Source organism: Scleropages formosus, chromosome 2, assembly GCF_900964775.1.
Source record: "Scleropages formosus chromosome 2, fSclFor1.1, whole genome shotgun sequence".
Lineage (NCBI taxonomy): Eukaryota > Metazoa > Chordata > Actinopteri > Osteoglossiformes > Osteoglossidae > Scleropages > Scleropages formosus.
The window spans coordinates 31,028,891-31,042,027 of NC_041807.1; the positions used below are offsets into that span (position 1 = coordinate 31,028,891).

The 13,137-nt window shown below is 47.6% G+C and overlaps 1 protein-coding gene across 3 annotated transcripts in view; it reads left to right on the forward strand.

Annotated features, from left to right (window-relative positions):
• Positions 1 to 13,137, forward strand: part of cacna2d2a (calcium channel, voltage-dependent, alpha 2/delta subunit 2a) — a 243,488-nt gene that overhangs the window by 226,221 nt on the left and 4,130 nt on the right. Inside the window, exons 18-27 of one of the 3 annotated variants that reach the window (XM_018737693.2) lie at positions 1,408 to 1,482; positions 2,803 to 2,874; positions 5,300 to 5,371; positions 5,993 to 6,054; positions 6,254 to 6,330; positions 10,563 to 10,623; positions 12,097 to 12,194; positions 12,349 to 12,439; positions 12,566 to 12,628; positions 12,976 to 13,079. In XM_018737693.2, the coding sequence (XP_018593209.1) occupies positions 1,408 to 1,482; positions 2,803 to 2,874; positions 5,300 to 5,371; positions 5,993 to 6,054; positions 6,254 to 6,330; positions 10,563 to 10,623; positions 12,097 to 12,194; positions 12,349 to 12,439; positions 12,566 to 12,628; positions 12,976 to 13,079 (775 nt within the window). Of the gene's footprint in view, positions 1 to 1,407; positions 1,483 to 2,802; positions 2,875 to 3,133; positions 3,344 to 5,299; positions 5,372 to 5,992; positions 6,055 to 6,253; positions 6,331 to 10,562; positions 10,624 to 12,096; positions 12,195 to 12,348; positions 12,440 to 12,565; positions 12,629 to 12,975; positions 13,080 to 13,137 lie in introns of those variants that run through there. The other 2 variants (XM_018737694.1, XM_018737695.1) reach the window with 2 other exon arrangements.

The following is a 13,137-nucleotide window of genomic DNA, read 5'->3' on the forward strand; positions in this document are numbered from 1 at the left end:
CAGCTAGAGGTGGGAATCAAACCTGCAACCTTTGGGACCAAAGGCAGCAGCTCTAAGCACTACGCTACCAGCTGTCCCAGATATGACAAATTTTCCTCTTCTGTCCACTTTCCAGATGTCAGTTAGTTTTTACTTGCAAAAGGCCTGCAGGATGCACCTGTAATCATGTTAATGAAGCGCTTTGAGATGGATTAATGTTGAGCTGAAGGTGAGCGAGAGAATCGGCTCCTGGGAAATCCCTGACAGATGACTGATGTGTAGAGCAGCACAGATTTAGGGTGAAGCCTCATCCGTGTGAGCGACCGGACGACTCGTGTTTTCACCCTCCCTGGAGGGAGTATCGAGTGATATGACAGAAGATTAGTTTTAAGTTTTAAGAGCAAAGACCTATTTATAAAACACCATTGCCATAATCTGCTGTTGCCTTACAGCTCCCAAGAGATCTTGAAATTAGGATATTTCCTAGGGTATCGTATGTGTAAATTCATTGACGTCCCTCTGTTTTGTGTGGACGCAGCCCTTTCTCTTTAGATGTGTGCCAGGGCTTCTTGGTAACTTCCCAGTGTCCCTCACACACACACACACACACACACACACACACACACACACACACACACACACACACACACACACACACACACACACACACACACACACACACACACACACACACACACACACACACACACACACACACACACACACATACCTGGAGTGGAGGAGCGTACTACTTGGAGCAGAACCACTGCCCTGGCAGCCACTTTCACCAGTGGGAAAAACTGCAGGCAGCCAAAAAAGTAGTTTTTGTTTTGTAGGGGGGGGTTGTGTGTGTTCTTCTGCATGCCAAATGCAATCAGGCTGTTCTATATTACAACTTTATTAGGCAGGCATCAGCAGCCAAGAAGACCTTATGACCATATTAGAACAATGATTCATTGATCATTTTGACAGCAAAACATGGGTGACGTGACTGCCATGTAGAAAGACGCCGTTTTTTTTTGGAGCGTCACAGCAGTCTGCATCTGCCGCCTTTCCTTGGGGAGCTACATTTTCCAATCCAGCGCGAGTCACGGCAGTTTCGCTCCCATCAAACAGAGCAAGGACAAATGATTATTATCAGATGCTTATCTTCTGCAAGTATAGAGTTGGTCAACATTACATCACGGTCGCATCATTTCCTGGCCAACTGAGACTTTAGACCTGATAAACCAGCATGATCCAGCAGAAGCAACACGAGTAAATAAAGGGGTCAAGCACAGAAGAGCTGTGTATTCGTGTTTTTCTGGGTGAATTGACGTATGGAACATATAAGGTCCTCTGGAAAGCAAACGACGGGTTGCAAAAAAAAAAATCCTCCTTGCTCCAAAATGATATGTTCAGTCAGTCATATATGCTTTCTCCTTGTAGCTCGGTGCTAATGGCTACACCTTCGCCATCGACCCCAACGGCTATGTCCTGCTGCATCCCAACTTGCAGCCCAAGGTAAGACAAGGTCATTAAGGTTACAGGAAACTAGAGACACCGCAAAGAGTCAAGAGCACAAAGGAGCAGACACTAGGAGTATGTCAAACAGTGTTTACTCCCACCAGCGCTCGTGATAGTTCTTTATGCCTCCTCAAGTGGGTAGACGTGATACCAGCACAGCGTTCACAGCAGTGATGATGTAACAGTGACCGTGTAGCGATGCCCTTTAAAGGCTGTACCTGCGCAATGTAGCCCGCGGAGCGGAAGTAACCAGGTGGCTCCCAGCAGGCGTGTTGGAGGAGCTCTTTCTGTGCTCGCAGCTGGAGTGGGTGTTATAGTTCCATGGGGAGACTTTAGGACTGGGTAATTGACCAGCACTATATCAGAAGAGAAAAAGAGGGAGAAATGCAAGAAAAAAAAAATCCTGATGTTCAAAGTTGAAATAGCTGAGATGAGGCTTAGAAGGATTTGGAGGAAGGAGTGATAATCCCCAGACACGTGTACTGCAGGTATGTACAGTCTGTAGATCTGTACAGATATCATCAGGAGAGATACGCTCTTAAGGACACTGGATTGTTCCTCGGGTGCGATTAATGGTGCGCTGGGGGGTGGGGGGTGAGGAAGAGAGTTATAAACTGCTTTATAAACTGCGCTTGCTGAAAAAGAGCTTTCAGACGATTTGTCATGTCAGTGCCTCACGAAATGCCTCTAACTCACTGACAGGGTGCTGGAACTAATTTGAACCATTCATCACCACAAGACCAAGAACATGTTGGAGTGGTAGGATGTGCGGGAGGAGGGGCTGCGGGGGGAATGGGGTTCAAGAGACCGAGGCTGGCCTTTCTGCAACCGGCGGGACTGGTTGTGGAGGTGTTACTGACACCAGCAGGGGCGTGGCCCTGAAAGTCTTAACGGCACTGAACAGACCGTGGCCCTGGTGGTCTTGGTGGCCCTGATGGTCTGACTGCAAAGCAGGAGCTTGTGAATAAGGTGGAGAAGCTCCCTGATCGACTCCAACAGTACTGAGGAAACTCACATTATGTTGTAGTGGAAGTAATAGTTTTTCTATGGATAACAAACCAGAGTCTTTAGTGCTGATCAGTCACCTCAAAAAATCAGGTACAAAAAGCACTTTAAGGAAAAGAAAGTTCCAGAAAGTTCCGTATCAAAACTTGAGTGAGGAGAGAGAAGAACTCAAAGCATCTTCACAGAGGAGCATCCTGACTGTCTGAAAATTACACCGTATTTTCCTTCGTCCTCCATTCACGATCCTCACCGATGTTTCGGTCTCTGCTGATCTTTCTCCCCGTTGCCCTCCTGTCCTCCCTTGTCCCTCAGATCATTAATTTCCGAGAACCGGTCACTCTGGACTTCCTGGATGCTGAACTCGAGGATGGAAACAAGGAGGAGGTGAGGCTATCATTCAGATGATGGATGATGTCTCAGGAAGTGTCTGCTGTTACATGAACATGCAAAAATACATATTTGTGTATGTATGCAAGGGAGTCTGTAAGAGGGGTGTCGAGCATACTAGCTGTTGTCATGATGACTGGGTGGGGATTTGGGCTCAACTAAATACTTTATGGGTTATGTGAACAAGTAGTAAAAGCACAGCAATGATTAAAATCAATAATTGCTTATGCAGTAAATAAATCCATTCATTATACAGCCATATCTGGAGCGCCTGATAGTACCATAGCCACGGAGTCAGTACTGCAACAACACACCTCGACCACACCATCAGCAGAGTTACTAATGAAGGGCTTGAGAGACAGGACTCCGGGAAGACACGCTTCATTGCGCTTTGGCACGTCCGAGCTGCAAATCTTGACACAACGCATGGACACGCCAGTCGGAAGTGCTGAACAACCAGAACTATTTAGGGGTTGGTAGCAACAGCACGGTTCCCCTGCTGGTTACTGCACTGATGTACATTCATTTAACTGACACTTCTTTCCAAAGGTATTTACAATGAGTTACCAATTTATTTTTATTAATTTAGCTGATGTTTTTCTTCAAAAGTGACTTACAGTGTTAAGCTACCTACAGTTATTTATCCATTTGGGTAATTTTTACAGGAGCAATTTAGGATAAGCACCTTACTCAGGGGTACTACAGCCAGAGAGGGGAATCAAACCTGCGATCTTGTGGTCCAAAGGCAGCAGCTCTATCCACTACACTGCCAGCTGTCTCATTTATACAGCTTGGTCGTTTTTACTGTATCATTTAAGGGTAAGTACCTTGCTGAAGGGTGCTACAGCACGAGGTTTGATTCAAACCTGCAACCTCCAAGGCCGGCGGCTCTTACCGCTACGCTATTTACGGCCGCTTTTGTGGACTTTGCGCTAGAAACAATCAAGTTCAGCAGTGTTTCTACAAAGTTTAATGTTATTTGTTGTTACTGTTGTGATGATCTGGTTAGTTGTTCATTGGGTAATTAAGTCCGTAGTTATAGTTTATCGATGTGAGTTACGCGTAGTACATGTTGGGGATAGTTGTGTTGTCGTTACCGATCCCCATGCGGCGTTGCACGTTCAACAGCTTTGGCCCAAGTGTCCACGCATTCTGGCAAGTTTTGGGGGGGAAGACACGCCAAGGGGTAATAAAATACATGTCGCCGGAGTCATGTCTCCTGAGCCCTTCGTGAGAAAGACCGCTGGCGGCACCGCGGTTCAGCCAGGATGTTACAATATTGAACCGATCTCGATGACTGCTGATGCGCATGCGGTTCAGAAGCTTGACGCCGCTCGGTCGCTCGCTGCAAACTTTAACGCTGTTGTCCAAGCTAAGCAGCGTCAGGCAAGTGGCAACATAAATGAACCGAAAGTGTCACGGCACAGCAGTGACACTTTTTGATTGATTTCTAGTTTATTGTTTCAAAATTGCTTCACTTTCAGTGACGGTAGAGCATAGGAGTCAAACATAGGGCCTAACAAATGAAGCAGTGTACAGCACTGTAGTACACACCCACCCACCCACACACACTGTCTAAAACCACTTGTCCCGAGCGGGGTCGCGGCAAACCGGAGCCTAGCCCGGCAACACAGGGCATAAGGCTGAGGGGGAGGGGACACACCCAGGATGGGACGCCAGTCCATCGCAAGGCACCCCGAGCAGGACTCGAAGCCCACATCCACCAGAGAGCAGGACCCAGCCAAACTCGCCACGCCAATGCAGCCCCCACAGCACTGTAGTAGCGTAGGCGACTGTAGCTGTAAGAACATAAAATGGCTATGAGTAGTGCCTGGTCTGTTTGAATGTTATTAATCTGTCTTTCAAGTAACCTGTCTTTTGCACTGATGCTTGGAACAATGGAAACAATCATCCATTCATAAAGTATTTATATCAATATTTGTTTATTATTATTATTATTATACGAGAGTGTGGTAGTGCAGCAGGTTTGCCCTGTGCCTGCTCTCTAGTGGGTCTGGGGTTCAAGTCCCGCTTGTGGTGCCTTGTGGTGGACTGGCATCCCGTCCTGGGTGTGTCCCTCCCCCCTCCCTCCTCCAGCCCTGCCCCGTATGTTGCTGGGTTAGGCTCTGGATTGCCGTGACCCTGCTTGGGATAAGTGGTTTCAGTCAATGTGTGTGTGCTAATAATAACAAACACTATTGTTTCATGGCTGTGCTGTATTTTATATTGCAATATTACATTTCTTACAAACGCTGTTCTTAATAGTTTTTATTTTTTAAATCAATTTGAACGTATCAAAGAAGCTTGTTCATATTTCCACAGGTGATCTGCACAACAGCTGTCATCTGTGTATTCACGCCGAAGCAATATTTCTCAGGAGGCTGTCAAATTTTCTTCTGTTTGTTTTTTTTTTCCCCTCTAGATACGACGGCAAATGATTGATGGCAAATCAGGACAGAAGAGAATCAAGACGCTCATTAAGTCGATTGATGAGGCAAGTCCTCAATCGATCAAATCAAAATCAATGGAATTCTGTGCACATTTTTTCAAGCAAATAGTCACAAAGCACTTTACTGTACATTTTCCAGAAGGAATCGGAGAACATTAAAATCCAAATTTTCCACTATGGGTGAAACGAACAATGATGCCTTCTCCCCAATAAGAAGGTGTTTGTGTAAGACCCCCAGAGCAATACTGCCTAATCTCTCGGTCCCAGATGTACCTCCCTGGGCTTTGGCTGTTGCGGCCCAGCTGCTGGATGCTGGAAACCACTCGCAGGGCAAGGGGGGGGTGGGGCCGGGGTGGGACCCCAATTTAAAGAACTCTGAATGTTTACGCTCGTTACCGTAGCGCCCCCTGCAGCCACACTCCCTTCATTCACAGGCACGTTTTGGATGCTCTACGGTATCGTTTCGTTTGCGTCTCTCCTGGTGTGGGGTGTTGGACGGGAGCGGTTCAATAACAGAACAAGTGTCCTCTGCACACAGTTTGTCGTTCGAGAAACAAAATACATCGGTCAGTTGCAGTAGCCGGTGAACATTTGACCCCCCCGTTCCACATAATTTCTCCTGTTTTTTTTATCCTTCTCCTCTCCTCGCTTGTTTACGGCCGGCAGAGATACATCGACGAAGCGCTGCGCACGTACACCTGGACTCCCGTCAATGGCGCGGACTACAGGTGAGTACGACTGTTTGCAGGCGCTGTGTGACGCTGGCACCACCTTTGGGTAAGTGTCTGTATTTAAAATTCTGTTTTGCGTGACCGCGTTTCTCCTCTCACCTGTTTTCGCTCACCTGTTGTCGGTGCATCTGTTGACCGGGGTGATATAACTGTTTTGTTCTTTTTGCCGTCCGCTGTACCTTTGCCGCCACCACAGTCTGGGTTTGGTACTGCCCACCTACAGCGAATACCACATCCAGGCCAACCTGAGCGACCAGATACTACAGGTTCAGTGTAAGTACCCGCACTCCCCCGACACGGCCCTCCTGCTGCTCCCTGGACTTCCCCGATCCCTCTGACCCCTCTCTCTCTTCCCCCCGCAACACCGGGTTATTTGAGACCGCCAGAGGCCGCCACGTGGGGCCAGACCCCCAGCAGCAATGATGGAGTAGACACGTAGGGCTTCCGTTTCAGGACAGCGTCCCGCTATCTAATGCCACCCTTCTGTCTCCATGCTGTACTGCTCTGTGGTGACATTTTTCTTCACTCCGAAGAAAAAGAAAGCCAGACAGACGAAAGATGAAAGCTGTGTAAACCTGTTGCAGAGTTAAACGTCTTGTCAGAAAATAATGGTTACAATGTGCTATTATTTTTTTTTTTCGTTTTTTTTTCCGATTTTTTTTTTTTCCTCGCCTCTTCTCCACCATGCAATGATTCTGAAGCAACCATGCCGAGAGTCAGTACTCATCGCTGTGAAAACTCGCATGCTTTTCACTCGTCTTTCCGTCCTATGATTTTACTTAGTTCTTTTGCTGTATATTTTAATTTGAGGGATTTGACAATCATTTGTTATTCATTTGGGTTGCCTGACTTGCTTTGCTGTTCCCTGCTTTGGAATCATTCAGCGAAAAGGCCTCTCTCTCTCTCTCTCTCTCTCTCTCTCTCTCTCTCTCTCTCTCTCTCTCTCTCTCTATCTCGCCGTCTTCCTCTCTTGCCATATCTCTCCGTCTTCCCCGTTTACCGAAAACCCCCTCAGCAGCCCAGCTCTTGTTTTGCATGAATATTGGATTTAATGAAAAAGTGCATTTTGGGCCTGAGAAAGGGGGATGATTGTTTTATCCTTTTTCCTACTTAACCTCTTGCTCTCTCAGTTCTCGTTGGACCATTTTCTGACTTATTGCAACTGCAGGTTTGCAACTACAACATTGTCATTTCACTGAGTCTGTTTTACGTTACAGTGACTCCTTTACAGTTTTGCAGTATTGCTGTTGTCATTGATTATTCTTTATGTTCTCTACATTATTATTTTCTCCGGGATTTTTTTTTTTTTTTTCCATTTAATGTTCTTCTTCTTTGCAAGAAGTTGTTGATCTTTTTCTATTTGTGTTTCTTCTTTTGATTTCCTTATGACTGAATTGGTTTCTTTTCTTTTAAAGAAAACAATATTTTTATTCAAATAGTAATTGAATAAAATATTGTCTGTGACCCCCTTCCCACCCAACCCCCTGTTTCTTTTCTTGCTCACTCCTTCTCTGACGGATCCAAACAGTGCAATACATCTATAACAAGGGCAAGTATACTCAATATTGGTCCACTTACCCCACACCTACTCCCTCAGTCCTACCACTGCTCCCCTGTCCTACACCCTGACCTCCTCTCCTCAGTCGGCTCCCTCCCTGCCCTCTCCCCTTCCTCGTTCCTCCCCCTCTCCCTCACCGTTTCCAGCCTGCTTGCCTTCGTCCCCGCCCGTCTTGCCTACGAACCTCCCCAACCTACCCCTTGCCTACACCCCGAGCCTCCTGATCCTCACTCTCCACCCACCCGCCCACCCAGCCACCCAACCACCCACCCACCCAGCCACCCACCCGCTCAAGGCCCCATGTACCGTTTCTCTCGCGGCGGCTTCTCCGGGCTTTGCTCTCCAGCCTCGTCCGCTTCGCCGACACCCAGGCTTCTCACACTGTCTCTGGAAAAAAAAAAAGAAAAAGAAAAAAAGTTCTCTTTTCTTAAAGAAATAAATAAATGAAGCGCGACATTCGTTACCGTCGATATTACGGCTTGTCCCCTTCTTCTTTCCTCCCCTTTCTCTTCCTGTTTCTCCCTCTACCTCTATCCCTCAGTTGACAGCTATGACCTGGTAATGTCCTGTTTGCAAACTCCCTTATCTCTCACCCCACGTCCTTCTTCATCTCTCTCTCTCTCTCTCTGTGTCTCTGTCTCTCTCTGATATGCACCTCCCAGTTTCTCTTCCTATCAACCAGAGTATCTTGCTGTAAACCAGAGAACAACACTGGCTAACTGCCCCGCCATTACCCACTCTCAGTGTCTCACTATTCCAGTGTTTAACTCTCCTTGCATCTCTGCACAGTTAGTCCCTCCCATACAGTTGTACATTTAGATTATGAAGGATTTCTATTATCATGCTTCTTATTCTTGTTTTTTATGCCCCCCAGAGTATTTGTGGTCTTGAGGATTAGCCCGTTTGTTTCGTGGCTTTGGTTAAATAATGGATATTTCACTACATTCCTTAAAAGTCACCGCTGATGGTACTCTAAACCAAGTGTTACATGTTGGAAAATCTTTTCTGCACATGCACGTACGTATCAGAAACACACTTTTAAGTGTTTCCTCACAATCATATGCGTCGAGTTTAAGGAGAACACAGCGCTACAATTAGCGGACATTTGACTTGTTCCTTTATCCCGAGTCAGATATTGTAATTTGCATACATACTTCATATTACTTTAAGAAAGGCCTTGAAAGTTCTCTTGCAAACACAATTTCATGAAAGAATTTAGATTCAGTCAAAGACTCAGTGATGCAATGTATCAGTAGACTTTTAACTGCTACAAAGGGCTGCATAAATTAATCCAACCTCATGTGTCTAGGGAGTCCTCAGTGAAGACAAAGCAGGTGGAATGGGTGCTGCTCCACCACATGACGCGTTGAGTACATTGAGGGAGTCGAACCAGTCTGTATAGGATGAGTCATTCAAGGGCACATCACCGTCCATTGGACCAGGCGCACAGCAGAGCAGGCCATGAATGGAGAGTAGTAAATCCTCCTTGTCCAAATGGACAGACCTGGCTCAGTCAGACTGACGGACACCTCATCCTCAGAGAAACACGAGAGCTCAGAGGTCGCCACATGGTGCGGGACTTGGTTGTCCCTCTTATTAAATTCATAAGATTGATTAATAAGATTCTTCACTGCCTCTCACCCTCTAATTCATACATGAATATACACGGAGGAATAAACACGCCCCCCAGAGAACACATTTTCACTTTGGAAATAGCCAGGGGCTAGACTTTAGTCAGACTAGGCAGCTCCAGAGAGGGAGAGGAAACAGGAAAGATGGCAAAGAGCAAGTTGTACACCTGTAGATGAGTGCAGATGGAATGGTTTCATACACCTGCATCGGACCAAGGGTCATATGTGCCGTGTGGCGAAGGAGCGCCTGGTGGCGCGTGAATCCAGTCAGATGCCTACCTCCTGTAACCCCTGTCTCCATGGCTTATCCCTAGCCCTATCCCAGTCCAGGCGTCACCCCCCAGACAGGCAGGACACCCCCTCTGATGTCATAACCAACAGGAGAGTGCAGTGCATTGTGGATGGAACACTACCTGGGCACTAAATCGGGGATTAAACTTGTCCTAGATTTACTGTATTACCTCATATTACTGTATGCAGTTTAGTCACTTATTGTCTGTAGAGAGTCCCATGCTTCAAAAGCATTAGTAAAAATCTGTATAATCTTTAACAATATTGATATTTCAGTCTTGTCCCATTATTTCTGGTTCGAAACGCCTTGTTCTCACTCTGGTGTTTTAAATATTTTTCTTTGGGAAATCATGTGGAGGACTGGGTGCATTGCAGCATCACTGCCTCAATATCGAGCGATCAATATCTGAATGTTCATTGATCTCCCCAGTGCTGGTTGCTCCCCAAAGAAGCCCTTCACAATGCCTTGCACCCACTGTCCTTTTATAGCTCCAGTGGTCTGGGCGGGCCTTTCAGCTGCCTATCTGTGGGGTGACCATCTCCATCAGGACCCTGTGCCACCCACCTTTCCTGCACTAGTTGGCCATGTTGATGCCTGGCGAATAAATGCACACTTTTGGGAAACGTGTTGAAGAACTCACTTCCTGCTGTGCAATGCAGGCGAAGTCAGTTCTCCCTCACCTCAATGTGCAGCAGCCTTCAATTTCCAAAGCATCTGTAATTAGCCGACCTCCTTGGAGTCATTCCTCAAGAGGGACTGAACGGCAAAATCGTTGGCTTTTTCGGACAATCTGGAAAATTGCGAAGCTTCTGCGTAAATTTGGTCATTGGAGAGGCAACATATTGGCTAACCACAGTCTACCCTCCATATATCCTTAATGTTAATCTGGTAACCCTCACGTCTGCGTCGAGTCAAATCCTGTCCTGAAGAAAGGCAGATGTCTCCCAACTAAGACGTCCCTTAATCTCTGACTCTTCAGCCCAGCTTGTGGCACTTCCCAGACAATGTTCCCTTTCTATTGCAGATTTTGAATCTCTGCTGCCAAACAGTTTTGAGTCCGAGGGACATGTATTCATTGCTCCCAGGTAGCTGTGTGTGAATGCTTGCTTTCTTCCCATTTGTGCGTACTTACCGGTTTGTTCCCATTGTTGGTTTGGTTTGGTTTGGTTTGGTTTCTTGACTATGCAGTGTCCTTCCAGACCATTCTGCACCCTTCGTTTCATCGGGACACTCTCGCCTTGCCTCCTACCCACCCCCCCCATTTGCTGTATGCCACACCCCCGCCACCCCACCCCTCCGGCGCACACCTGGCCACCCACCTGCCTGCCATCTTCCAACCAGTTTCTGCCACAGCAGAGCTCGCTCATTTCATTGCAGGTTCACTCGGTTGGTCTGTGTTTTGTTTCCCTTCGGCCGCTGTTCTGTCCCTCATTGTGGTTGTGTCCTGTTTGGTTTTCATTGTACAGTATCTATACTTAATGCTCTCTGAGTGTACCCAGAGGAGTGTGACAGTACTTATGTCCATCATACATTCTGAGAAACACCACATTTGCAATGACAAGGTACTGGATAGCAGTATACATTTGGATTAAATTTCCACCCTTCCCCCTCCCCGTATTCCTAGAAGACTTCTCAATTCCTGCTCCCCGACCCCCCACCACTCCCTTACACTCCCAACCCAAACGCCAGCAGTACTGCATGCCCCTTAGCATGACATGGCGATGACGCTCCAACCGAACCTACTGCATGATGGGTACTCAATGTCGGTATGTGTGTGAGAGTGGGGGAGTGTGGCGGGGCTGGTGGGGCTGGTGGGTGTGATTGCAAGAGAGGTGTGCGTGCGTGGGTGCGTTAAAGTGAGCGTTGGTGGCTGCATGCATTCCTTTGTAAGCGACCCCTTTCCCCCACCACCACGCAAACACACAAGCCCTCTGTTTCTCAGAAAACAGCGGCAAAGTGAGAATGTGACAGCCCCACTGCTCTCACTCACTCACTGCACTGAGTCCAGCGCGCTCATGCCGGACAGGAAGCGGAAGTGTAGAAACGAGGGCCGGTTCTCAACTGGACATCTCACTTTGACGGACTTACCTTGTGAGCATGTCTTGCTTTGAGCTTCTTGCACGTGCCTGAGAGGAGGAGAGATACCGATTGCTCCCGCGAGTGTGTGACTACATCTGAGAGTGTGTGTGTGCGAGAGCTCACCTGCTCAGGTGCGTATGAATGGTGAAATAGTGGCCGTCGCTGTAAGGCAGGGAAGTGATCATCATCAAGGGCCTCTGTATATACATATACAATGAAACTGGTGTTTAGATGGCCAGGTGAGAAGAGGTGTGTGTTAGGGTTCAGTCTGAGTGTGTTTGAAGGAGCCCACATGTTTAACTCTGTTGTTTACAGCATGTGTGTGTGTGTGTGTGTGTGTCTCTGGCATGCTGCTTGTCCTGTCACTGTGCTATGTTGGCCATACGGTGAGACTGGGATGTGTGAGAAAGCTGGAAGGCAAACGTGTGTTTTCTTTTTATCTCGTTTCTTGGGGGAATGAAACGAAACGTCCCGCCCAGGGAATACTGCAAGGAGCTGGAGCTGTCTAATAACAACACCGAGTTCCTGCTGAACTTCATCGCTCTCATGGAGAAAGTCACACCTGACTCGAAGCAGTGTGAGTTCCTCCCTGTGAATTGTCACGCGGAATCTGATAAATGTCGGAGGCGTTTCGACACCGCCGGAGACAGTAGCAATTATTTGGTCCGTTACCGAACCGGAAAGGGAACGTGTGCACAGGCGGTGATAAGGCTTCCGTCTCTACTCCACAGGCGATAACTTCCTCCTGCACAACCTCATCCTGGACACAGGCATCATCCGGCAGCTGGTGGACAAGGTCTGGAAGACCAAGGACCTTAACAAGTGAGTGCGGCTTGGGATGCGGGGCCGCTCGCGGTATTGTTACAAAAAATACCCCGGTGCACTTTCCCAGATACCGACGCACACCCCGTGACAAACCTACCACGCCGTTTCATTCTTGTCTTCCAGCTATGGCTTCCTGGCTGTGTTTGCTGCTACAGATGGAGGCATCACAAGAGTCTTCCCCAACAAGTGAGTGTTCACGGTAACCCTGAACCTCTATAGAGTCGCAAGAAGATCTCCCGATGGTAGTGCCACGCTGTCTGAGTGTTAGGACAGCATAGCTCCTGAAAACACAGTGTGTACAGTATTGAGTACGCCTGGCCAACACCTGTATGGGACAAATGCAGAGAAGAGTGAAAGCAAAGCAGAATACGATTGTCCTACATGTCTGCAAACTGGTCTACAAGTGCTGGGAAGACCTGCCAGCTGGTTCCCTGATCAAACTTTGTTAAGCAAATGCCTCATGGAAACAACTAGTTTGCAGTAAGTGTGGTCAAAATTTTGACTTGTGCCGTATTCGTGCGTACGCTTCTCAGGGCTGCTGAGACATGGGATGAAGACCCAGAGCCCTTCAATGCCAGCTTCTACCGCCGAAGCCTGGACAACAAGGGCTACATCTTCCGGGCACCTTACAGAACCTGTGCGTATCGTTCCTCGTCTAGCGGAGAGGCTCATTTTATGAAATTTCCCATAATCGG